This window comes from Engystomops pustulosus, chromosome 2 (assembly GCF_040894005.1).
Source record: "Engystomops pustulosus chromosome 2, aEngPut4.maternal, whole genome shotgun sequence".
NCBI lineage: Eukaryota > Metazoa > Chordata > Amphibia > Anura > Leptodactylidae > Engystomops > Engystomops pustulosus.
In genome coordinates this window covers 205,203,834-205,227,920 of record NC_092412.1, presented here as the reverse complement: position 1 = coordinate 205,227,920, position 24,087 = coordinate 205,203,834, and the positions used below count along the sequence as shown (strand labels likewise).

Here is a 24,087-nt window from a genome sequence, read left to right as displayed (position 1 = left end):
CCGTTCCACCACATCCCAAACATGCTCTATTGGATTGAGATCTGGTGACTGTGGAGGCCATTTGAGTACAATGAACTCATTGTCATGTTCAAGAAACCAGTCTGAGATGATTCCAGCTTTATGACATGGCGCATTATCCTGCTGAAAGTAGCCATCAGATGCTGGGTACATTGTGGTCATAAAGGGATGGACATGGTCAGCAACAATACTCAGGTAAGCTGTGGCGTTGCAACGATGCTCAGTTGGTACCAAGGGGCCCAAAGAGTGCCAAGAAAATATTCCCCACACCATGACACCACCACCACCAGCCTGAACGGTTGATACAAGGCAGGATGGATCCATGCTTTCATGTTGTTGATGCCAAATTCTGACCCTACTATCCGAATGTCGCAGCAGAAATCGAGACTAATCAGACCAGGCAACGTTTTACCAATCTTCTACTGTCCAATTTCGATGAGCTTGTGCAAATTGTAGCCTCAGTTTCCTGTTCTTAGCTGAAAGGAGTGGCACCGGTGTGGTCTTCTGCTGCTGTAGCCCATCTGCCTCAAAGTTCGACATACTGTGCATTCAGAGATACTCTTCTGCCTACCTTGGTTGTAACGGGTGGCGATTTGAGTCACTGTTGCCTTTCTATCAGCTCGAACCAGTCTGCCCATTCTCCTCTGACCTCTGGCATCAACAAGGCATTTCCTCCCACAGAACTGCCGCTCACTGGATGTTTTTTCTTTTTCGGACCATTCTCTGTAAACCCTAGAGATGGCTGTGCGTGAAAATCCCAGTAGATCAGCAGTTTCTGAAATACTCAGACCAGCCCTTCTGGCACCAACAACCATGCCACGTTCAAAGGCACTCAAATCACCTTTCTTCCCCATACTGATGCTCGGTTTGAACTGCTGGAGATTGTCTTGACCATGTCTACATGCCTAAATGCACTGAGTTGCCGCCATGTAATTGGCTGATTAGAAATTAAGTGTTAACGAGGTGTTGGACAGGTGTACCTAATAAATTGGACGGTGAGTGTATATGTATGTATACACATGCAGACACATGTTACAAAGTGAGCATATACATAAGACCTTTTGCCCTAGGGTTTTCAGTAATGTAGAACTGATATATAGATAATGAATTTAAATAGTAAAATTGATCCTGCACCAGCAGGTGTTGGCCTACTTAGATAGCTCTTTACCACCTCAAGTAGAGGATCCCATGAACTACTGGGCAGTCAAACTTGATGCGTGGCCACAACTTGCAGAGTTTGCAGTAGAGAAGCTGTCCTGCCCGGCCAGTAGAGTGGCATCAGAGCGGGTGTTCAGTGCGGCGGGGGCCATCGTTACCCCAAGGAGAACCTGCTTGTCCACTGTAATGTGGAGAGACTTATCATTGTCAGGCTTGGATCGACCAGGATTTCAACTCACCAATGCCCAATACATCAGATTAGATCAGCCATGACGCCTCCTCCAAACATTGAGAAATGAGTCTGGGTTCTAACTACCTGCCTCAGCCTTTATTCTGATGCTGCCACCCGCCTGATGCCACACATCCACTGCCAGTTGCTCCATCTGCCTCCTACCATCTTTACCAGGAACTGGAATTGTCCGCTACCTCCACACTATATCGTTGTGCCACTTTGTGGGCTTCTGCTGCTGACGCCACCTCCACACTGTATCATTGTGCAACTCTGTGAGATTCTGCTGCTGCTGCTGATGCCACCTCCACACTATATCATTGTGCCACTCTTTGGTCTACCATGTTGCCGCCACCTCCACACCTCTGACCTCATGCTGCTGCTGCTGGTGCCACCATTGCAGTTCTTTTATGGCAAAGACCTGATATTTTCAGGAAAACTGTAATGTATTATGATCGTGGCATCTCTAATCTTCAAATTCAAATTTAAATAGAAAATTTAAACTTCAAATTCATTTCAAACCTAGTCATTGTGCCACAATGTGTCACAATGTGGCCTCCTCTGCTGTGGCCTCCTGCTGCTTCCGCCACCTCCACACTCTGTGGCCTAACATGTTACCGACACCTCTATAATTTGTCATTGTGCCACTCTTCAGCCTACTCATGCTGCTGACAACTGACCGCCGTCTCCCTGGAACACCCTGTGATTTTCATAATGCTGTTTTCACCCTCCATCGCTCTATGACATTGCCACTATGTATAGTTTTCCCCTTCATTTCATCTGTCAGAAGGAAATGCCTTAGGATTGCTAGCCAAAAGCAGGAGTGAATACAGAACACAGAGGACATGCAAGTATCCCATTTACTGGTCGTCTCTGTTTTGCATCCACTCCTGTTTGTTTTAAGCTTTAGCAATACTAATGATGGATTATTGACTGATTGAAAGCGGACACTGACGGACAAAATGAAGGGCAAAATGATCAGTGACGTCAATGCAGAATTACTACCAACACCCTCTGCACTCTTTTGGGGGGTTTATACATGTATTCGCGTTTAACAGAACAGGTTCTGTCGTAATCTATGGGATCACCTGATGTCAGTGTAAAAATAGTGAATTATAAATTGAAAAAGAAAAAGAAGTATGCTATGAGACCCAGAAATTAAATGTACATAGTACACCACAACACAAAAATATTTAAAAACATTTAAAAGTGTGAACAACACACAAATGTAGTCCAATAGGAAGACCTAGCAGGCAATAATGCTGGTCAACCTGACAAACACCAGCTCCCCCCAATAATCGAAGCCTCTCCTGACCAGATAAGGAACAAAAATGATGCAGGTAAAAATGCTGAAATGAGGTAGAACCCAAACAAAATGATCCGAACAAAAGTTGTATATTAATATATCCGAATGTGATCATATCGCTCTCTATGAAATAGATGGTGGGTCAAGGAGGTATCTACCTGTGCTGAGCCCTCTCCATAGCCGGTAAGTCTTTGCTGCATATTGCAGCAAAGGCTTACCGGTAACACCCGCGTTCGGTGCTAGCACCGATCGCGGGTGTTTTCACAGCGTGGGCTGCCGGCAAAGCTGCCAGCAGCCTCAAAAAGATAGCGGCGCATGGGCGCCGCCATCTTACCTGGGATCGCCGCTCCACGTGACGTCATCGGGGGCGGCAATCCGTCTCCATGGTAGCCTCGGGTCTTCCGAAGACCCGAGGCTATTTCGTTTTAACCCCTTCATTACAATGTGATGATAGCACATTATAATGAATGAGGAGGAAAATCCCCATATACTGCCATACTGTAGTATGGCATTATATGGTAGGATCGATCAGACAACTTAGGGTTAAAGTACCCTAGGGAGTCTGAAAAATAGTATAAATAAAAAAAAGTTAAAAAAACCAATTATAATAAAAAAACCTAAAATTTCAAATCACCCCCTTTCCCTAGAACTGACATAAATATAAATAAACAGTAAAAATCATAAACACATCAGGTATCGACGCGTCTGAAAAATGCCCGATCTATCAAAATATGATAACGTTTTTTTCAATGCGTTTAACCCCTTAACGGAAAATAGGGCCCAAAGTCGAAAATGGCACTTTTTTGCCATTTTGAAAAATATAAAAAAATCTATAAAAAGTGATCAAAAGGTCTTACAGTCCTAAAAATGATATCATTGAAAATATTATCACATTTCGCAAAAAATACCACCCACAGCTCCGTACACCAAAGTATAAAAAAGTTATTAGCGCCAGAAGTTGGCAAAATCAAAAAAATAATTTTTGTACAGGAGGTTTTCATTTTTGTAAATGTATGAAAACATTATAAAACCTATACAAATTTCATAGTATCATAGTATCATAGTATATAAGGCTGGAAGGAGACGCAAGTCCATCAAGTCCAACCTTCAAGAATTAAATAAATGTTTTATCCCCATAACCCGTGATATTTTTTCTCTCCAGAAAGTCATCCAGGCCTCTCTTGAACATGTACATAGAGTCGGCCATAACAACCTCCTGCGGCAGAGAGTTCCATAGTCTCACTGCTCTTACAGTAAAGAACCTTTGTCTATGGTGATGGTAGAATCGCCTTTCCTCTAGGCGTAGAGGATGCCCCCTTGTCCTGGTCACAGGCCAAGGTATAAAAAGATCTTTGGAGAGATCCTTGTACTGTCCGTTCAGGTATTTGTACATTGTAATGAGGTCTCCCCTCAGTCGTCTTTTTTCTAAACTGAATAATCCCAAATTTTGTAATCTGGTATCCCCTTAATCGTACTGACCCAAAGAATAAAGTAGACTTGTCATTTGGGGCGCTCAGTGAAAGACGTAATATCCAAGCCCACAAGAAAATGGCGCAAATGCGTTTTGGCATGGAACATTTAATAAAATAAAAATTTAAGGTACAGTATGGTAACATTTACAGTAAAATGGACGATGGTAATGTTGTTGTTGTATGCCTTATGTTTATGAGCGACAGTTTTCCTGCTATATACCTGCATGTTATAAGAATTTAAATTAAAAAAAGGACCATGTTAAATTCAAATGTTTTTTTTTTTTTATTTTTACCGGTGTTTTGTATGCGCTGGAAAAGGGGTAGTCTTATACGGCGAATATATCTTAAACTCTATATTTTAAACAGGAAAGTAGGGGGGTCGTCTTATACACCAGGTCGTCTTATACGCCGGAATATACGGTAGATCCTGAGACTAACACATCAGAGCAACCCCTTAAGGGAGCAGAATCATGTTGGGGTTGTCAACTTACATCGCAGTCCCAACATTATGAACTGTATGCATTCTGTATTGAAGCTAATAACTTTGCTGCAGAGACTAATATGAATAAAGTATTTACTTTATTGAAAACCACCAAGCTTTGACCCCACAGAGTAACTATAATTGCACCCATATTTATGGGAGAGCCACTGACTAACCCATGGGTATGGGCTGAAACTCCACAGTAAGCTTATAACATGAATTCAAACACATTGTAGTAAATGTAAAACTCCTTACCTTCTTTTTGATGCCAGCGGACAGCATGCAGATGAGTCCCACAGTAATGGAAGAGAAACTCGTGTTCTGAGCGAGGTGATTTTTTGGTGAGTAGAGGCATCAGGTTTTTTCCATCAATTATTCTATTGTAACAAAGAAAAATGTAAATAAATGTATCTATTGGATTTTCTTTGATTTTGCTGTATTTTTGTATTCTGGTTGCATTTTGCTCTGCAGTCAGCACTAGGGGGATATATTATATATAATATATATATTATAGTTGCACACCCTTACCTCACCACCCTGGGCTGTATACTTTCTTTTCCTTCACTTGTCACTTCACAGCTCACTGCTTTAGCTGCATAACTCCAAGATGGCTGCCCCCATTCTGCTTAAAGACTACATCTCCCACAATCCCCCCACAGCTTCTTCATACAGAGCAGGGTTCCCCAAACTACGTTTCGATCCGGCCCCCGACACTTAGTGCGCCAGCGCCGGGCCCTTGCGGCCTGCGACAGTCGGGCAGGTGCCTCCGTCCGTCCGGACAGGAAGCTCCTGCCAGTCAATGTATAGTGCTTGATGCGGCCGGAAACGGCCGCTCGAGCACTATTACTGGAGCGATGTGGCCGGAATACATCCAATTAATTATGAAGGGCAGATTAGTAAATAATTAATTATAAGGGGCAGTATAGGAAATAAATAATTATGAGGGGCAGCATAGGAAATTATAAGGGGCAGCATAGGAAATAATTAATTATTAGGGGCAGCATAGGAAATAATTAATTATGAGGGTCTGCATAGGAATTAATTAATTATGAGGGGCAGCATAGGAAATAATTAATTATGAGGGGCAGCATAGGAATAATTAATTATGAGGGGCAGCATAGGAAATAATTATTTCCTATGCTGCCCCTCATAATTAATTATTTCCTATGCTGCCCCTCATAATTAATTATTTCCTCATCATTAATTATTTCCTATGCTGCCCCTAATAATTATTTCCTATGCTGCCCCTAATAATTATTTCCTATGCTGCCCCTAATAATTATTTCCTATGCTGCCCCTAATAATTAATTATTTCCTATGCTGCCCCTAATAATTAATTATTTCCTATGCTGCCCCTAATAATTAATTATTTCCTATGCTGCCCCTAATAATTAATTATTTCCTATGCTGCCCCTCATAATTATTTCTTTCCTATGCTGCTCCTCATAATTATTTCCTATGCTGCCCCTCATAATTATTTCCTATGCTGCCCCTCATAATTATTTCCTATGCTGCCCCTAATAATTAATTATTTCCTATGCTGCCCCTTATAATTTCCTATGCTGCCCCTCAATTATTTATTTCCTATGCTGCCCCTCATAATTATTTCCTATGCTGCCCCTAATAATTAATTATTTCCTATGCTGCCCCTTATAATTTCCTATGCTGCCCCTCAATTATTTATTTCCTATACTGCCCCTCATAATTAATTAATGGTGCGGGTATAGGAAATAATTAATTATTAAGGGCAGTTTAGTAATTAATGGGGAGGGGGGCATATTCAATAATTAATGGAGAGAGGTCCCAGTATATTAATTAATTGGGCCAATATATAAAATAGTTCACAAGGGGGTGCAGTACCGGTATATTAAATAATTAATTGAGCGGGGTGCCAGTGTATTATGGATGCGGTCACATGTACCGCTATTTATTTTTAGACTTTAGTCCGGCCATCCAACGGTCTGAGGGGGACAGTGAGCGGCCCCCTATGCAAAAAGTTTGGGGACCCCTGATACACAGGAACGTGCAGCCACACCCCCACAGCAGGGAACAAGGAGCTGACAGCACATGTCAGACAAGAGAGCAGAGACAGTATATAGGTCATTTCTATGGAAACTAAGTGTAGCAGGAGCTGGCAGTGCACAGGAATGACTTTGATTTCATGAAAAGGGGGCAGTAGATTTCATGACACTGAATTAGTAAAGTGATAAGTGTGGGGAGATAAGGTGTAGTGAGGTCAATCTTTGTCACCGGAGAACCCCTTTAACTGGAGGCTAAACTGTTAAACTGTTAAATTAGCTGAAATTAGCCTCTGAGAGGGTTAACAGTCTAATGAAAAAAAAACATAAATGACCCTTTAACACAAACCTGTCTTTAGGCAATTCCCCGCCACCTAAATTGACCACGGTTGGATAAATATCCATTAGACTTGTGGGTTCATCGATTTGTGCATTAGAAGGAATCATGCCTGGCCACCGGAAAATCCCTGGCACTCGGATACCGCCTTCCCAGCCAGCCATAGCTTTTCCACCTGGGAATTTTTGATACAATTTTAAATGTCTTTCTGTACATTATATAAATATATTAATTTATGTAGATTTTATGTAATGCTAGGATTAACCCCTCAAGGAAGCAGGTTTTTTTCACTCATTTCTTGCTCTGACAACAGGAAGCTAGAGATGAGAGATTCCTAGTCCTGCCTTCTTGCTGTTCCTTCCCCTGACATTTCTTTTCTGAGCTTTCTGCACTATGGAAGATGTGCACTGTTATATGCATATTATGCTGTACAATGTACAGCATAATATGTATATAATGGTACACATCCTCCATTCGTTAGTAAGGAAGTTTGATGCTGGGGCCCCTGACACTGTGGGTCCCATATGCTTTGGCTGCTACCGCTGTAGTTACGCCCCTGCATACAAAGCAACATCACTGACGTAATACAATTTCACCCTGATGCAGGATCTGGCCTTGTATTTCATTTTTCTATGGTCTAATAAACTGCCATCTCATTTTTTTTTGGGAAAAGGAGACCATAACAAAACTATTACAATGATTCTACATCAAAGTACAAAGTGGATTCTGTACATTACACTATTTTATAAGCTATGAATCAGACTTTAGATTCCCTTTAATTAATTTTTCCACAGAAATGGAAGATTTAACCATGAAAAAAATCAGAAATGTACCGTAACTATGAACTTTTGTAATTAATTGACTGATTGCTTTATATCCCACTAACAACCTCACCTCTATAAATTCCATTCCATCCTCCAGTTTGGAATATACCATCTTGAACCTCTAAATGTCCTCCATGGTCAGAGGCAAAATAGATCATTGTGTTGTTCTTTAATCCTGCATTATCTATAGCATTAACTACTGAACCTGAAAAATATTAATAATTGAAAAAATTATGAGCCACTAAATGAAGAAAGTGGTCATACTGCAAGGAAACAGAAGAATTTCATATCAATACACAACACTAGCACAATCTAAAGCTGTAATTGACACACATCTGCAACATACATTTCTTTTGATCTTACTGCTACCTGGAGAACTAGAGGGTTTTAAAAATATAAAATTAGGATCACATACTTAGGTATGGCGTAGGATGTGAGAAGGTAATATTAGATGGTTGGTATACATTATAGCATTATTAATATACAAATATATAGCATCTTTTACTTACCAACCATGAAATCCATTTCTTCAACGTTATCCCCATAGGGGCCATGTTTGCTTTTTCCAGTAAATGCTTTTGTGGTGACCAGTGGTGTGTGAACATGAAGAAAGGAAACGATGAGCAGAAAAGGAGAGTTCTTATTTCTTAAAATGAAAAATGTACAAAATTTAAAATATAGAAGAAAGGTTAAAACATTTTAACTTTTGCAATTTGATATAAAAACAAATGCAAGAATATTATTAGTTACAAGCTGTAGCCACGGTGGACCCAGGCAGCTTGGGATGACGTCATGCTGACCGAGTCCGACACAGAGCAAAAGAGCCGGCAAGAGGAAGAGGCCACGAATGGCGGTGTGGGAGCGTGACAGGAGTCGAGGCTGTATCGAATATAAGGGGAGCTGTATCGAATATAAGGGGTGCTATATCTAAAAAGATGCCCTGTATATGTATGCAATAAGGGGAGCTGTATGTAATAAGGGGAGCTGTATGTAATGTAATAAAATGATCGTTGTGTCATGAGAGATTTATAGGATTTAGGAACACTGTTATTTAGGTGACTTTATACTGTAAGTGACTGTGGTATTCTATTGGTGCAGTGCGGAGATGTGGTGCCAAGAGCTGAAGACAAATTCAAAAGTCATAGACACAAGAAGATTTAAATAAGTTCTCTTTCAGATGGAGCTGATCATCACCTGTGAGGTACTAGATGCCACTATATGCCACTAGTGTCACTGACTGACTACTAGCACTTACCACATGTAGTATCAGTCACAGAGGAACAGTTATTAGTTTTAACCCCTTCACGACGCGCGCCGTACTAGTACGGCGCGGCGGGAAGTGACTTCCCGACGCGCGCCGTAGTACTACGGCGCACGATGTACCGATCACCGTGTCTGCAGACATGGTGATCGCGGCAAGATGGCGGCTGTCCCTGACAGCCAGCCACCTTGCCTCGTGGACCAGAGGGGTTTCGTCGCACCCCCCGGTTCACGATCGATGCTATCGGCTGGTCAGTTCAGACCAGCCGATAGCGCTGGAAAGGTGCATGGCACAGCTATTACCGATCGCCGTGTCTAGAGACACGGCGATCGGGACAAGATGGCGGCTGTCCCTGACAGATCTGTACAGATCGGCCAATCGGATTTCAGGTGGGAAGTTCAAATTAGTGATCACTGTTCTGCACGTCTCATTCTAGTGTGAGACAGCGTGCAGAACAGTGTATATCACCCACCTGTGTTGCTGGACCCTCTAGAATTGCTGGCTGGCACCTTTCTGGGCACCACCAGTGTGATCCTCAATTGCTGCTGTGACTACTTCAGTAAGATCTCACTTCTGTGTGATCTTATTTATTTTTTTTTTTTTTTGTGTGATCCCTAATTTCCCTACATCAATCCCTGTTCCTGATCCCTTCCACCCCTTCCCTGTGTGCGTCCTGCGACGCCGAGCACGTGTGCTCATTTTTTGGTCGCAGTTTTTTTTTTTTTTCTCGTATTTTCCCCTGCACCACCTTCGTGGTTGCATCCTGTAAGCTGGGCACTGATCAGTGACTTGCATCACTGATCAGCTTTAGCTTCAGCTTTTTTTTTATACAGGAGGGTTTTTTTTTTTGTTTTTTGCTCAGTTTTATGTGTCCTGTGACCGCCAAGTGCAGATCGGTGACACACATCACTGGTTGGCACTTGTGCTTGCACAGTGCCAATTTTTTACTGCTGCTTTTTTTTTTAATAGTTTTTGCACACACAATCCATCTTGTGAGTGCGCTGCGGCAACCGAGCGCTGATCAGTAGTATCTTACTGTTCAGCACTTGCTCCTTTTTTGTCGCTTTTTTTGGTTGTAAAAAAGAGGTGTTTTTTTTTTTATATAATTTTTGTGCACACAATCCATCTTGTGAGTGCGCTGCGACAATTGAGCGCTGATCAGTAGTATCTTACTGTTCAGCACTTGCTCCTTTTTTTGTCGCTTTTTTTGGTTGTAAAAAAGAGGTGTTTTTTTTTTTTTATAATTTTTGCGCACACAATCCATCTTGTGAGTGTGCTGCGGCAACCGAGCGCTGATCAGTAGCATCTTACTGTTCAGCACTTGCTCCATTTTTGTTGCTTTTTTTGGTTGTAAAAAGAGAGGGATTTTTTAATAGTTTTTGCGCACACAATCCATCTTGTGAGTGCGCTGCGACAACTGAGCGCTGATCAGTAGCATCTTACTGTTCAGCACTTGCTCCTTTTTTGTCGCTTTTTTTGGTTGTAAAAAAGAGGTTTTTTTTTTTAATAATTTTTGCGCACACAATCCATCTTGTGAGTGCGCTGCCACAACCGAGCGCTGATCAGTAGTATCTTACTGTTCAGCACGTGCTCCTTTTTTTGTCGCTTTTTTTGTTGTAAATTTTTTTTTTTCCTGCAGTAAAAGTTCTAGTTACGGTTACGGTCTATTCTTTCATCGCCCCACACGTGTTGAAGCACAACATACACACCCCCTTGAATAAAGTTTACACGTGTTAAAAGCACAACATTTATACACGCCCCCACCCCACCCCAATAAAAATGTCCAATACATCCCAAAGATCTTTTTCAGCAATGGAGGCTTATGCCTTCCTTGCCGAGACTGATTCAGAAGGGGAGGATGCCCCATTTCTTTATTTTTCATCCTCCTCCTCCTACTGCCCTTCCTCTTCCTCTGGTGATGAGGGGCCCTCAAGAAGGCGCCCCAGGACCACTGCCGAGCATGTTCCCCAGCCCGCAAGTGATTCATCATGGAACCCACCCCCTGAAAATTATGTGCCCCAAATTCCTGAGTTCGTGGGCAGCTCAGGAATTCATTTTGATACTGATGGCCTCACTGAAATTGATTTTTTCAAATTCTTTTTCTCTGAGGACCTCCTAAATCTCATGGTGTCACAGACAAATTTATATGCCCAACAATTTTTTGCACAAAACCCCACTTCATCATTTTCTAGGTGGACCCCTGTAGATGCAGTAGAGATGATGAAGTTTTGGGGTCTTGTGCTCCACATGGGCATTGTTAAAAAACCAGAGGTTAGGCAGTATTGGAGTACTGATGTTTTCTACAGTACTCCAATTTACCGCACCGTAATGACACGGCCACGCTTTGAGGCAATTCTTAAATTTTTGCATTACAACGATAATGCACAATGTCCACCTCAAAGTGACCCATCATTTGACCGGCTATATAAAATTCGGCCAATCCTCGACCATTTTGGCACAAAGTTTGCCGAGGCATACACCCCTTTACAAAACATCTGTGTAGACGAGTCACTGGTACATTTCAAAGGCAGGTTAAAATTCCGCCAGTACCTGCCCAGCAAGAGGGCCAGGTACGGAATTAAAATGTACAAGTTGTGTGAGAGTACCACAGGGTACACCCATAGGTTTAGGATTTATGAGGGTAAAGACACCCGAATTAGCCCTCCAGAATGCCCCCCTGTCCTAGGAGTTACAGGGAAGCTTGTGTGGGATTTGGTGCACCCACTTCTGGATAAAGGTTACCACCTCTACGTGGATAACTTTTATACCAGCATTCCACTTTTCCAATCCCTAAACTCCAGAGGTACTGTAGCGTGCGGCACTGTACGCAAAAACCAGAGAGGCCTCCCGGGATCCCTTGTTAGGCAGCCACTTAGAAAGGGGGACATAAAGGCACTCTGCAATCAGAACATGATGTTGGTAAAGTATAAGGACAAAAGGGATGTCCTTGTTCTGACCACCATTCATGGGAACTCCAGCACCCTCACCCCTGTACGAGGTACCACCACCACTACCCCTAAACCAGACTGCATCCTGGCTTACAATAAATACATGGGTGGGGTTGATCTGTCAGATCAAGTGCTGAAGCCGTACAGTGCTCTACGGAAAACGAAGATATGGTACAAAAAGCTGGCTGTGTACATTGTACAGATGGCACTGTACAACTCTTACGTGCTGTTCCAATGTGCAGGCCATGCTGTATCATTCCTCCATTTTCAAGAGGTGGTGATTAAGGCATTAGTATTTGGACAGGAAGGACAGGTCCCCAGTACCTCTGGATTAGATGTCCCCCGTGTTGTGCCAGGGCAACATTTTCCCGGTGAAGTGCCCCAGACTGCATCTAAAGGAAGGACTCAGAAAAGATGCAGAGTCTGTTCCAAAAGAGGGGTTAGGAAAGACACTATATACCATTGCGAAACCTGCCCTGAGAAACCTGGCCTCTGCATGAAGGAGTGTTTCAGGATATACCATACAACTCCTGAGTAATAAAACTTTAATAAAAATTCTTGGGCATCCATAGCACATTATATTGGGAAAACCACCTGTATGTTCAAAATGCTCACTACACCACTTGTATTACACTACACCACATATTACACCTTGCTCAATTCTTCAAGGGGTCACTTTTTAGGTTTTACTCCGTTTTGTACCACTAGGGCTCTCCAAATGCATCCTGACACATGTAAAGGATTTCTGGGTTCTAAAAGACCAACATCACTCTTTTCCTCTACTTTGCACCCAAATCACATTTGATATGAACATGTGGGGCAATTCTACATTTGGGAGAAATAGTCTTACAAATGTGGGGGTATTGTTTCATCTTTTATCCCTTGTGGCTTAGAATAATTTGGGGTAAAAGTGACTTTTTTGGGAAAATTTTCACCTTTTTCCTTTTGGGGTCTAATTGGATTATACACCTTTAGGGGTACATACGCATATTACACCTTGAAACATTTTCCAAGGGTGTATTTTCCAAAATTGGGGTCACTTGTTGGGGTTCTCTTCTGTTTTGGTAAAACTAGGGCTCTCCAAATGCACTCTGACCCATATATAAGATTTCTGGGTTCTAAAGGACACACATCCCCCATTCCCTCTACATCGTACCCATACCTTTTATCTGCACATGTGGGGTGATTCTACATCCAGGAGAAATAGTTGTACACATTTTGTGGGATTGTTTCATCTTTTGACACTTGTGGCTTAGAATAATTTGGGGTAAAAGTGACTTTTTGGGGAAAATTTTCACCTTTTTCCTTTTTGGGGTCTGATTGGCTCATACACCTTTAGGGGTACATACACATATTACACCTTGCTAAATTCTCCAAGGGGTTTGCTTTCCAAAATGGTGTCACTTGTTGGGGTTCCCCTCTGTTTTGTACCACTAGGGCTCTCCAAATGCACCCTAACCCATGTATACGATCTCTGTCAAATTTGGCTTCTAAAAGACACACATCCCTCTTTCCCTTCTGAGCCCTCCTGTGTACCCATACAACATTTTATCTGCACATGTGGGGCAATTCTACATCCAGGAGAAATAGTTGTACACATTTTGTGGGATTGTTTCATCTTTTGACACTTGTGGCTTAGAATAATTTGGGGTAAAAGTGACTTTTTGGGGAAAATTTTCACCTTTTTCCTTTTTGGGGTCTGATTGGATCATACACCTTTAGGGGTACATACACATATTACACCTTGCTAAATTCTCCAAGCGGTGTACTTTTCAAAATGGTGTCACTTGTTGGGGTTCCCCTCTGTTTTGTACCACTAGGGCTCTCCAAATGCACCCTAACCCATGTATACGATTTCTGTCAAATTTGGCTTCTAAAAGACACACATCCCTCTTTCCCTTCTGAGCCCTACTGTGTACCCATACAACATTTTATCTGCACATGTGGGGCAATTCTACATCCAGGAGAAATAGTTGTACACATTTTGTGGGATTGTTTCATCTTTTGACACTTGTGGCTTAGAATAATTTGGGGTAAAAGTGACTTTTTGGGGAAAATTTTCACCTTTTTCCTTTTTGGGGTCTGATTGGATCATACACCTTTAGGGGTACATACACATATTACACCTTGCTAAATTCTCCAAGGGGTGTACTTTCCAAAATGGTGTCACTTGTTGGGGTTCCCCTCTGTTTTGTACCACTAGGGCTCTCCAATTGTATCCTGACACATGGAAAGTATTTCAATAAAATTTGTTCTCTAAAAACTGAACAGCGCTGTTTCCCTACCAAGTGCCACCCTGTGCCCGTACAGCAGTGTATATTGACACAGTGGGTATTGGAATACTCAGGAGGAATTGCACCAAACATTTTGAGATGCATTTTCCTTTTTAACCCCTTGTGAAGGCGCAAAATTTAGTGTTCAATGAATATATTGTTAAAAAAAATTAGATTTCCGTAATTTCACGTTCATTTATTTTTCACGCTTGTGAAATGCTCAAAGGGTTAACTAACTTTCCAAAGGTTGTTTTGAATATTTTGAGGGGTGCAGTTTCTAAAATGGTATCACTTGTGGGGGGAGTACTATCATAAAGTCCTTAAAAAGTGACTTCTAACTAACTTGGTCACTGCAAAAATAGGTTTTGACGATTTTTGTGAAAATCTGAAAAATAGCACCTAACGTTATAAGCCTCCTCACATCCAAAAAAAAGGAAATAATGTTTGAAAAATGATGCCAAGTTATAGCAGATATATGGAAAATGTTAGTTATCAAGTTATTTTGGTGATATGACCAACTTTCCAAAAAGTGTAAATTTTAGAATTTGGAAAACATCATTTTTTTCAAAATTTTGACCAAATTTCCATTTTTTTTTATAAATAAATACTAAACATATTGCCTTAATTTATCCACTTACATGAAGTACAATGTGTCACGAAAAAACAATCTCAAAATCACCCAGATATATTAAAATGTTCCAAAGTTATTACCAGATAAACTGACATGTCAGATTTCAAAAAAAGGGCCGTGTCAGGAAGGTGCAAAATGGCCAAGTCGTTAAGGGGTTAAGTATTGTTGGCAGCATTATTTTATTAGGTAGTAGATTCTTTTTAAAAATGTGTCTGTAAATTCAGTTGGCCAAACAGGGGAGGTCCGGTATTGAAGGGGGAAGGGGCAGTGGCGTAACAACAGCAGCCACTACGGCTGCTACGGGCCCAAGGCAGCACAGGGGCCCAGGTAGAACAGCCAAGACAAAATTTATAAATGCGTACTTGGGCGATGGGACTGTTCTAGTACAGTAATACAGGCCCCTGTGCAATCCCTCTGTCCCTGTCTACCCACCTTATCTATGGCCGCCTGACTTGTCCTCTTAATTTGCGACCCCTCAGCCCACCACATCATTTGTCGCTGACCAACCCGACGGCTCCAGCAGCAGCCCCATGGCCTGTCCACTTCATCTGCAGCTGGCCCTGCCTGTTCTATCCGTGGACGCCAGGCCCGCCTACCCGCACATGGCCGCACGTCCGTCCCAGTCTGTATGCGTCTGGGCTGCCTACTAATTCCGGGGCAAAGAAGCAGCCCCCACTGCACAGCAGTATGTGTTTATGCTGCTTTTATACTGTATGTATGTGTATACACAGTGAGTGTATACTGTATGTAAAAGAATATGACGTATGTATGCTATATGTATGTACATAAACAGTATATATGCAACTTTGATGTGAGTGTAGAATGTTATGTTTGTGTATTTGAGTGTATAAATGTGCGTGATTGTATAAACGTGTGTGTATGTATGAATATTTTTAGAGGGAGGGGGACCCCATGCAGAAATCTACTATGGGTCCCTGCCTCTCCTAGTTACACCACTGGGAAGGGGGGGGGGTGACGGCGGCATTTCAATTTTTGCCTCAGGCATCAAATAGGCTACAATCAGCCCTGGGCGCCACCATATGTCTGCTTCAAACTGTCTACTTTTCAGATGGTTTCAGGGCTGATAATGATTTGTATGTGTATTCTGACATTGGATTTATCCAGCATTATGATGCAGAATTTCAAAATAGAAGAAGATACCAGCCATTCAACACATCCGATTCCAAGTCCATCAAATACTTTTTCCATTTATAAGTGACCTTAAACACACAAAGGCCATGGTTGAATTCTAAAAGTGTGGCTGTGCATGAGGAAGTAGAGGGACGCATGCAGCCGGGCCATATGTACGGCAAAAGAGGGCATGCTCTATTTCTTGTCCGTGATGGCGCACTACAGTGACACCATGCTAACTGCTGTTTGTACAGCTATCATATGAAAGTGGCCTAACTCTGATAAAATATATTACACGCATTCTTAAATCCATGTGTGCCATTGATTTATGAAGTTTGTTGAAAAGTGACTATTTAATGGAACACATAGAAAATAGTTAAATAAGTACGTAGTGATTGCTACGTACTTATGTAATGGCGTAACATTCGGATTTGGCCGCACAACCTAGGCATATTGTTGGATTGGCTGCTGAAGAGACCCTGGCCAATCATAGCCATGGATAGTTGCTACAAGCATCAATTTGCATAACTGGCTGTTTGGCCTTCAATCCGGCAATATGTTGAACAGCCAAACCCTGAACGCAGTTGTTGGGTCCGCTCATCTCTATGAATAAGGTTAGGTAAGGGTTACAGCAGAGCTGAGGAGCCACATTTTACAGCGCAGTGCAGGCATGAGGAAAGAGCATGATGAACTTAAGTGCCTCCTTTAGCATGTGATATGCAATTCTTTCCAGTTACAATGCCCACTACTATTGTTACAGTACTTACTATACAAAACTCTGAACCATCTGCTTTCAGCTCCTCACACAATACCTGAAGAGTTGATCTATGCAGGGATTGGATCTTGGCCAATAAAATTTCTGTGGTCTATACTCAGGTTAGGTCATCAATCACTCCATTAATATCCAAGTGTAGAAGAAGTAAAGCTGACAAACCTGTCAATGAACTGTAGCGTCTCCCTCATTATCTGTGATGAAGTTCTTTCTACTTTCATTGGTTGCTCGATGATTTCATGATTTCTCATTATTATGCAGCTCCAATATTGTACAAAACCATATTTCAAGTACCACGTAATAAAGAACAAGATGGTAAACAGTGCAATATAGAAAATCACATTCCCATTGATCGCGATCATATTACTATATCTTACAATCACTAAGGTCATCACAGCAAAAGCCATAATCTGAGTAACAAGTTTCAGTTGTGCTCGAAAAGGGACATCTATTTCCAGCAATCCTGCAGGTCGGCACTCGTTGATAAGAGTAAATGGTGCACCATAGAAATAGTCGAAGCCATGGCTAAGAGGATGGTGGCAATGATCATTAAGAGCTTCACAATTCACCCCAAGATGCCATTTGCCTAAGAATAGAAGAAAATATTGAAATAAAACCGTAAACATGAGGAAATAAAATAACATTACTGGGGAAGCTCCCTGAGTGTATGTTCTGTGGTGGGATTCAGAACTGCTGCATCCATCTCCAATAGTCTCCAATGGCCTCCACTGAGTGTGCAGGTCACTCAGCAGGAGGGAGCAGGATGGAAAACAGAGCTTCAGAAAACACGAAATATTAGGGAATTGTAAGCGGGGTAGTAGTAATTCCAAAAACTGGAATCCTGTTATGCTTCTCATTTAGTTTTATTTTGAGAAACAAAATTAACAATATTTGGCTTGTGGGTGAATTTTCAGGATGAACCTAAACTAAGTACTTTCTGACATTTACATGTGAACTCATTGCAACCTTCTCTTAACTTTTGAATGCATCTGTACAACTGTTCAGTGGTTCTGTACTTTCTGCTCAGCTTGCAGTTCTCTAACACAAAATTCATTCATTCATTGATTAATGATACATTTCTAGGTTCAATTAGAAAAGTTATTTAAACAGTTATTCTCATCATGCTGCTCAGATTTTGATATTATGAGACAAAGACGACTCCTAACAGTTTAACAACAATACCTCACCACTGCGACACTTCATGCAGTAAGTTCTCAGATGGAGGAGGCCACTGTGATTAGCGTAAAAAGCTAAGAAAAACATGTACTTACCTCTAAAGTCCCTTCTGGCGTCCCGTGATGCCGTTTCTCCGTTCCATGCCCTTCGGCACTGTATCATGTTCCGATATTGGGACGGTGGACGTGGCCACCTCTGCCGGCTAGAAGCCGTACTCAGCAGAGCAGAGGACCTGAGAGATGGCAGCACGGGTCACCGGGCCACATAACTTTTTTGAGATCTTGGACAACTGCTTTAAACACAGAAATTGAAAGCATTGTATTGAGCTTTTGGACATGTTCAATCTCAATAAATATATCAAATTTAATATCTTTATTAAATCATCTCAAAAATTAAAAATGGCACACAGTAAAACAACAATTTTAAAAGGTGTGTGTCAAGACTAGTTTGGAAAGGAATTATAAAGTAGATACAACACTGCATAAAAACATATGCCCATAAATTGTATTATATATAAAAATACATTACAACAGTCTCAAGTAAGGCAACAAGGATATGCATATAGCAAATACACAAAAACCATGCCAACTAGTTAACTGATGTCCATTAGTTGGTACAGTTTGTGGTACACTATATGCATATCCTTGTTGCCTTACTTGAGACTGTTGTAATGTATTTTTATATATAATCATGTCAATTTATGGGCATATATTTTTATACAGTGTTGTATCCACTTTATAATTCCTTTGCAAATTAGTCTTGACACACACCTATAAAATTGTTGATTTACTGTGTGCCATTTTATTTTTTGAGATGCATTAATAAAGATATAAAATTTGATATATGTATTGAGATTGTATTTCCTTTTCGGACCAGTTTAGTTGTTCATATTTGCACGACTGATGGTAAATGTATGGTTGATATGTTTGCCCGTACCATTCAATTTTATAATTTTGGATACAGAGAAACTGGAAGAGTCACAAACACCCTTTGGCCAAGACTCACACAATTACCCTTATGCTTACACTTAAATGCCCTACTTCCATTAGTACTATCAATGTAGCATGAACTTTAATAATAAATAATTATTTTTATTTCTTTAACTTGGAGTTTTTCCATAGATTTCATCCAAAATTAAAATGTACCTAATACATATGCAACAACATGCACATCTTACTAATAGTTATGTTTTTAAGAAGCAAAATAAATATGCAATAATAGAGAGCTTTAGCTGTATGGGAAATGAAGTATAGTGTAAAACTTTACCTATAAGTCCAGTGGAATAACCTTGTTTCTGAAGTATTGAGGCAAATGTAGTCTCATTACGGGGGAGTCCACCAGATGCACCAAGCCACTTTATAGTACGCGCTCCACCGCATGAATCCATTCCTAACATAATAATACCAATTATAGCTATTTTCATAGCCAATTTTATTTTCACACCCATTTAATGTAAAAGTGCATACAAATGTTGTAATGGTGACAAATACAAGGAACGATATATTGGAAATATCAGATTTATTCATAGAAAGATTAAATTCCTTCTGTAGATCTGTAGATCCTAACTAACTTTGCCCCGTATAGCATTGTTAAGCTACCTATTCTGAGGTGTAGTGAGTTGAAATGATCTGCTCCTTAAAAAATTGTTTGAACAAAGTGCAAACAACGCAACCACACCCAGACTTGGCGCAAGCTGTCAGACTGGGTAAGTAGTGGCCAAATAATAAAATGCCCTCATAAGGGCAAAACCACCATCAGGAGCCTAGTAATAGACTCCGAGACAACCAACAAGGTGAGAGGGAAAACTAACTTGATCTGGCAGCTGCTGGATAGTGGAGTGGACAGGTATTGGGAAGTCAGAGACAAACCAGTGTTCACACCAGGAATCATAAAGGCATCAAAGCAATAACAAAATACAAGTTAGACCGGGAAAGTAGGATTGCACCAGGAGAAATGATAAGACACAGAAAGGGAAACACAAAAATAGAACACAGACTAGAGAAGTCAGGCAGAACATTGTAAAATCCTGGATGGTGGTGCAGTACAAAATAAAGAAGCAATAGAATAGTCAAACATAGCAGAGGTTGGATACACAGAATAGCAACATATAGCAATGCCAAGGAAGCAAACTACAAAACTTTTACCTTTCACAACACTGCATGGGCAATTCAGCGAGTCCTGACAGCACCCTCAATAGTTAAAGGGGTTGTCCACTTTCAGCCAACAAGTGATTTGATTTTTGTAATGAAAACTTATACAATTTTCCGATTTACTTTCTGTATCTATTCGTCACATGTTCTAGATCTTTGCTTGCTGTCCTTCTATAGGAAGCTTCTCTGTTTACTTCCATTGGATAGAAATCTGTCCATGGTCATGTGATATCACACAGGTGTAAGAGCCGTTATTATCACAGACAGTCATCAGAGCCGCTCCTACGCCTGTATGTCCATCACATGACAAGGGACACATTTCTATCCACTGGAAGTTAATATAGAAGTTTTTAATAGATTGAAAGCAAGCAAAAAATAACGTAAAGAGTTGATATTAGTTATGTATATTGGGAAATTGTATAATTTTTCCTTACACAAACCATATCAGTCATTTGCTGAAAGTAATGTATAATGACTCACACATTCCCTTAGTTTGTAGGCATTATAGCAACTTTCTATGGGGGGAAAAACTAACAAGTTTGTAATTTTTTTATATGTGGAAATGATTGGATTATTGTATAATACTGTTTTTTGTAACAATGATCATTATAAATTATAAGAGGAAAAAATAAAAAGTGTTTTTCCCCCTATTTTCGCAAATATTTCCTCCCTATAAAACCAATACACTTTAATAAACAAGCTTGGGGTGCCAAATTAAGGCAACGCCTTAGCTGTAAAAAGGCAAAAAAAGCCCTTGTGTCTTTGAAATAATTCAAGTTTGGACATTTAGGAACAATAAGCCCTTGATCTTGGAATGGTTATGAAATATATCTCAATGCTTTTATAATGGATTTAGGTCTCAATAATCAAAAACTGTTGAACTTAAAATAGTGAAATTAAAAAAGTTGAATTTCCTAAATCTGCATAATGTTATAAGTTATGTCAAGTATAATTTATCACTGTTTGCTCTCTCATACCCGTACACATTAGTAATTATATTAACTCACCAGACCTTAGAGGATACCGTCCAGTCATAAAAGCAGCTCTGCTTGGGGAACATACTGGTGCTGCTGCTAAGTGTTGGGTTAATATAACCCCATCATTTGCAAGTTTGTCAATATTAGGTGTCCTGCATAGAGAAAGAAGGAAATTTTTATTTCTTTTAATTTCTTTTACTTTTATGGGTTATTTTGGTACCAGGCAGAGGTCGCACTAACATATTTCTAGAAGGGTAATAATACTCCTCTTACTATTTTTGAGGAGTATTTTTAGCCGGAGTATGAAATTTTCAGTAATACAAGTATATAACTCTTAGCTGTATATAATGTTGATAGACGCTAATTATATAAGAAAATCATGTGTCAGTATCTTCTGTGTTTAAATAGCAAATTGAGGCAGTTATAGTGATGTTACATCATGCATTGACCAAACTGGAGCTGACACCACCAACCCTCCAACCACAGTCGCCGAAACCTCCCACCACCAGACTGTGGCCCGCCGAGACCTCCCACCACCACACTGTGGCTAACGCCGCTGACATCAAACGTCCAGACTGCGGCTAACACACAGTGTATCCCTCTCCCCATGTGACCAGACTGTGGCAGCCGCCGCCGAGCCCCAGTGTCCAGACTGCAGCCGACACTGCAAATCCATGATAGTTGCTTTGTAAAATGCTTTTTTTTTAAAGAAATTTTGGTTTATTTTTTTTGGTGTCTGTGTTGGGGGGAGGGTTTTTTTTTTTTAGGTTTTTTATTAATTGAATTTGTGTCTCTGTCATTTTTTATGTGTTTTTACTGTTTATGCAGTCCTGTTTCACATACACATCATGCCACCTCAGAACTCGCCAGACACGCAGTCCCACGTAACATATACCTCATGCCACCTCAGCACCTGTCAGACATGCAGACCTATGTAAAATATACCTCATGCCAACTCAGCACCTGCAAGACATGCAGTCCCATGTAACATACATGTAACTTCCCTGACCTTATCACATCCACTCCTGTCAAGCCCCCTCACCTCCATACACATGTATGCACACAGTACCTGTACACGTTCTACTTGCAGGCAGCTATTACAGCTCTACTTCCTGTGAGGAGACTGCGTAGTAAGCCCCGCCCCTTTCCCGGAGGCTCCGCCCCTCCCGTGACATCACGACTACCTGGAGCAGCTCCATTCTATAGGCTACCAGCGCTGTAGTGTGTGCTGAGCAGTGCCGGCCCGCGCGCTGCCATTGTCATGTTCTGCACACCATTGCTGTGCGCTCCGGACCGCTCAGCCCAAACACTACAGGGGATAATTGCCAAGCGTACTTTTACACTTGGCAATTATTCTGGGGAGTAATGGCGCCTCATCATGCGTCTATGACGCTTGGTGAGGCGTTAATGCGATCTCTGGTACCAGGAATCATATATACCGTATTTTTTGGACTATAAGGCGCACTAAAAATCCTTTTCTCAGAAATCAAAGGTGCGCCTTATAGTCCAGTGCGCCTTATATATGAACCTTACTTACAGACAACAGCTGCCTTGAACTGTGCACAGGTCTGCCACCTGCTGGTCATTCACCCTTATAATCAGGGGCGCCTTATACTCTGGTGCGCCTTATAGTCCGAAAAATACTGTACAGTAATGCAACCAGAATGTATCAGTTTTACGGAAGGGGCCATATATGAGCTTTAAACTGTAGAAAGAGTTTACATAGTATATACTTCCTGACTAAAGATGAAATATATATTTCCTGAACCTGCCTTAAAAATTCATCCAATTCATTCTAAATGAAGAGAAGAGAGTATGGCAAGTTTTCCGGGAAGGTGCACATACACAGATGGCTGGCGAGTGCTACTGAAATTAGTGGGTGCAGCATTATGTGTTTGTAACAATTCACAATAATAGTGTTCATGTTATTTTAAATATCCAAATGTACCTTATTGTGGTATTTCCATAGCATCCGATATCTCCAATGCCAAGATCATCAGCAAGCAGTAGCACAAAGTTGGGTTTAGTGTTTGATGCTGTTATAAGAATGCTACCGGATAAATACCAGACAACCTGAAAAATCCTAAAATAGGCAAATTTAAGATCACAAAACAGCAAGGTAGCATTTAGAAAAAGAAAAGGTTCTAGATCTTTCTGTAGCCTGCTATTTCCCTCAGGCCACTAGTTCTATTAATAAATTTTATAGAAAAATCAAATTAACTTATTTACCGTAAATACTCGAGTATAAGTTGACCCAAGTGTAAGCTGAGGGCCCTAATTTCACCACCAAAACTGGGAAAACCTATTGAGTATACAGCCAGCCCCCAGTTTGCCCAGCACATAAAATAAAAAAAAAAAACTTACATACTCACCTTTAGGTGGTCCCTGGTGCTTGGCGCGGCTCCTCTTGTGTCTTCACAAGACGTCATCAGGGGCGACACTGCTGTGCTTTTTTAGATGCAGTTTTCAAAGCCATAAGCATGTGTGGATCATAATGGGTGAGAACACATCATTGAGAGGTGCTACTCCGCCTTTTTTTACTCAAGTCCTGGTTTGAACATCAAAAACTGCATCTGAAAAACTGAACATGTGAAGGCACCCTCAGTCTCCAATGACAGTGTCCTTGACCTTGCGCCCATACCCATGATAATAATCTTTAATAATTTATATTTATATAGCGCTGTCAAATTCTGTAGCTGGGGAACATACACAAATAAAATATGACATTACACAGTAAAAACAGTCATATGAAACAATAGGAGTGAAGGCCCTGCTCACAAGAACTCACAGTCCCCATGGTGCCCACGGTGCACTGAAATACTACTTTTAGGTTTACTTTTATCAGGTTTTAAAAGTGAGTGGAACCAGTAATGTAAATGATAAAAGCAGATTGGAATTATTATTAAAAAGGCTATGGCTATGGTC

At 40.9% G+C, this 24,087-nt stretch overlaps 1 protein-coding gene across 5 annotated transcripts in view; it reads right to left on the bottom strand.

The window, feature by feature from the left end:
• Window positions 1–24,087, bottom strand: part of LOC140119152 (arylsulfatase D-like) — a 49,471-nt gene that overhangs the window by 16,849 nt on the left and 8,535 nt on the right. For all 5 annotated transcript variants that reach the window (XM_072137872.1, XM_072137876.1, XM_072137874.1 and 2 more), the window contains 8 exons: window positions 23,111–23,245; window positions 21,193–21,314; window positions 19,302–19,424; window positions 17,022–17,445; window positions 8,353–8,489; window positions 7,914–8,048; window positions 7,032–7,194; window positions 4,920–5,041 (listed from right to left, as the gene is read on the bottom strand). In XM_072137872.1, the coding sequence (XP_071993973.1) occupies window positions 4,920–5,041; window positions 7,032–7,194; window positions 7,914–8,048; window positions 8,353–8,489; window positions 17,022–17,445; window positions 19,302–19,424; window positions 21,193–21,314; window positions 23,111–23,245 (1,361 nt within the window). The remainder of the gene's footprint in view (window positions 1–4,919; window positions 5,042–7,031; window positions 7,195–7,913; window positions 8,049–8,352; window positions 8,490–17,021; window positions 17,446–19,301; window positions 19,425–21,192; window positions 21,315–23,110; window positions 23,246–24,087) is intronic.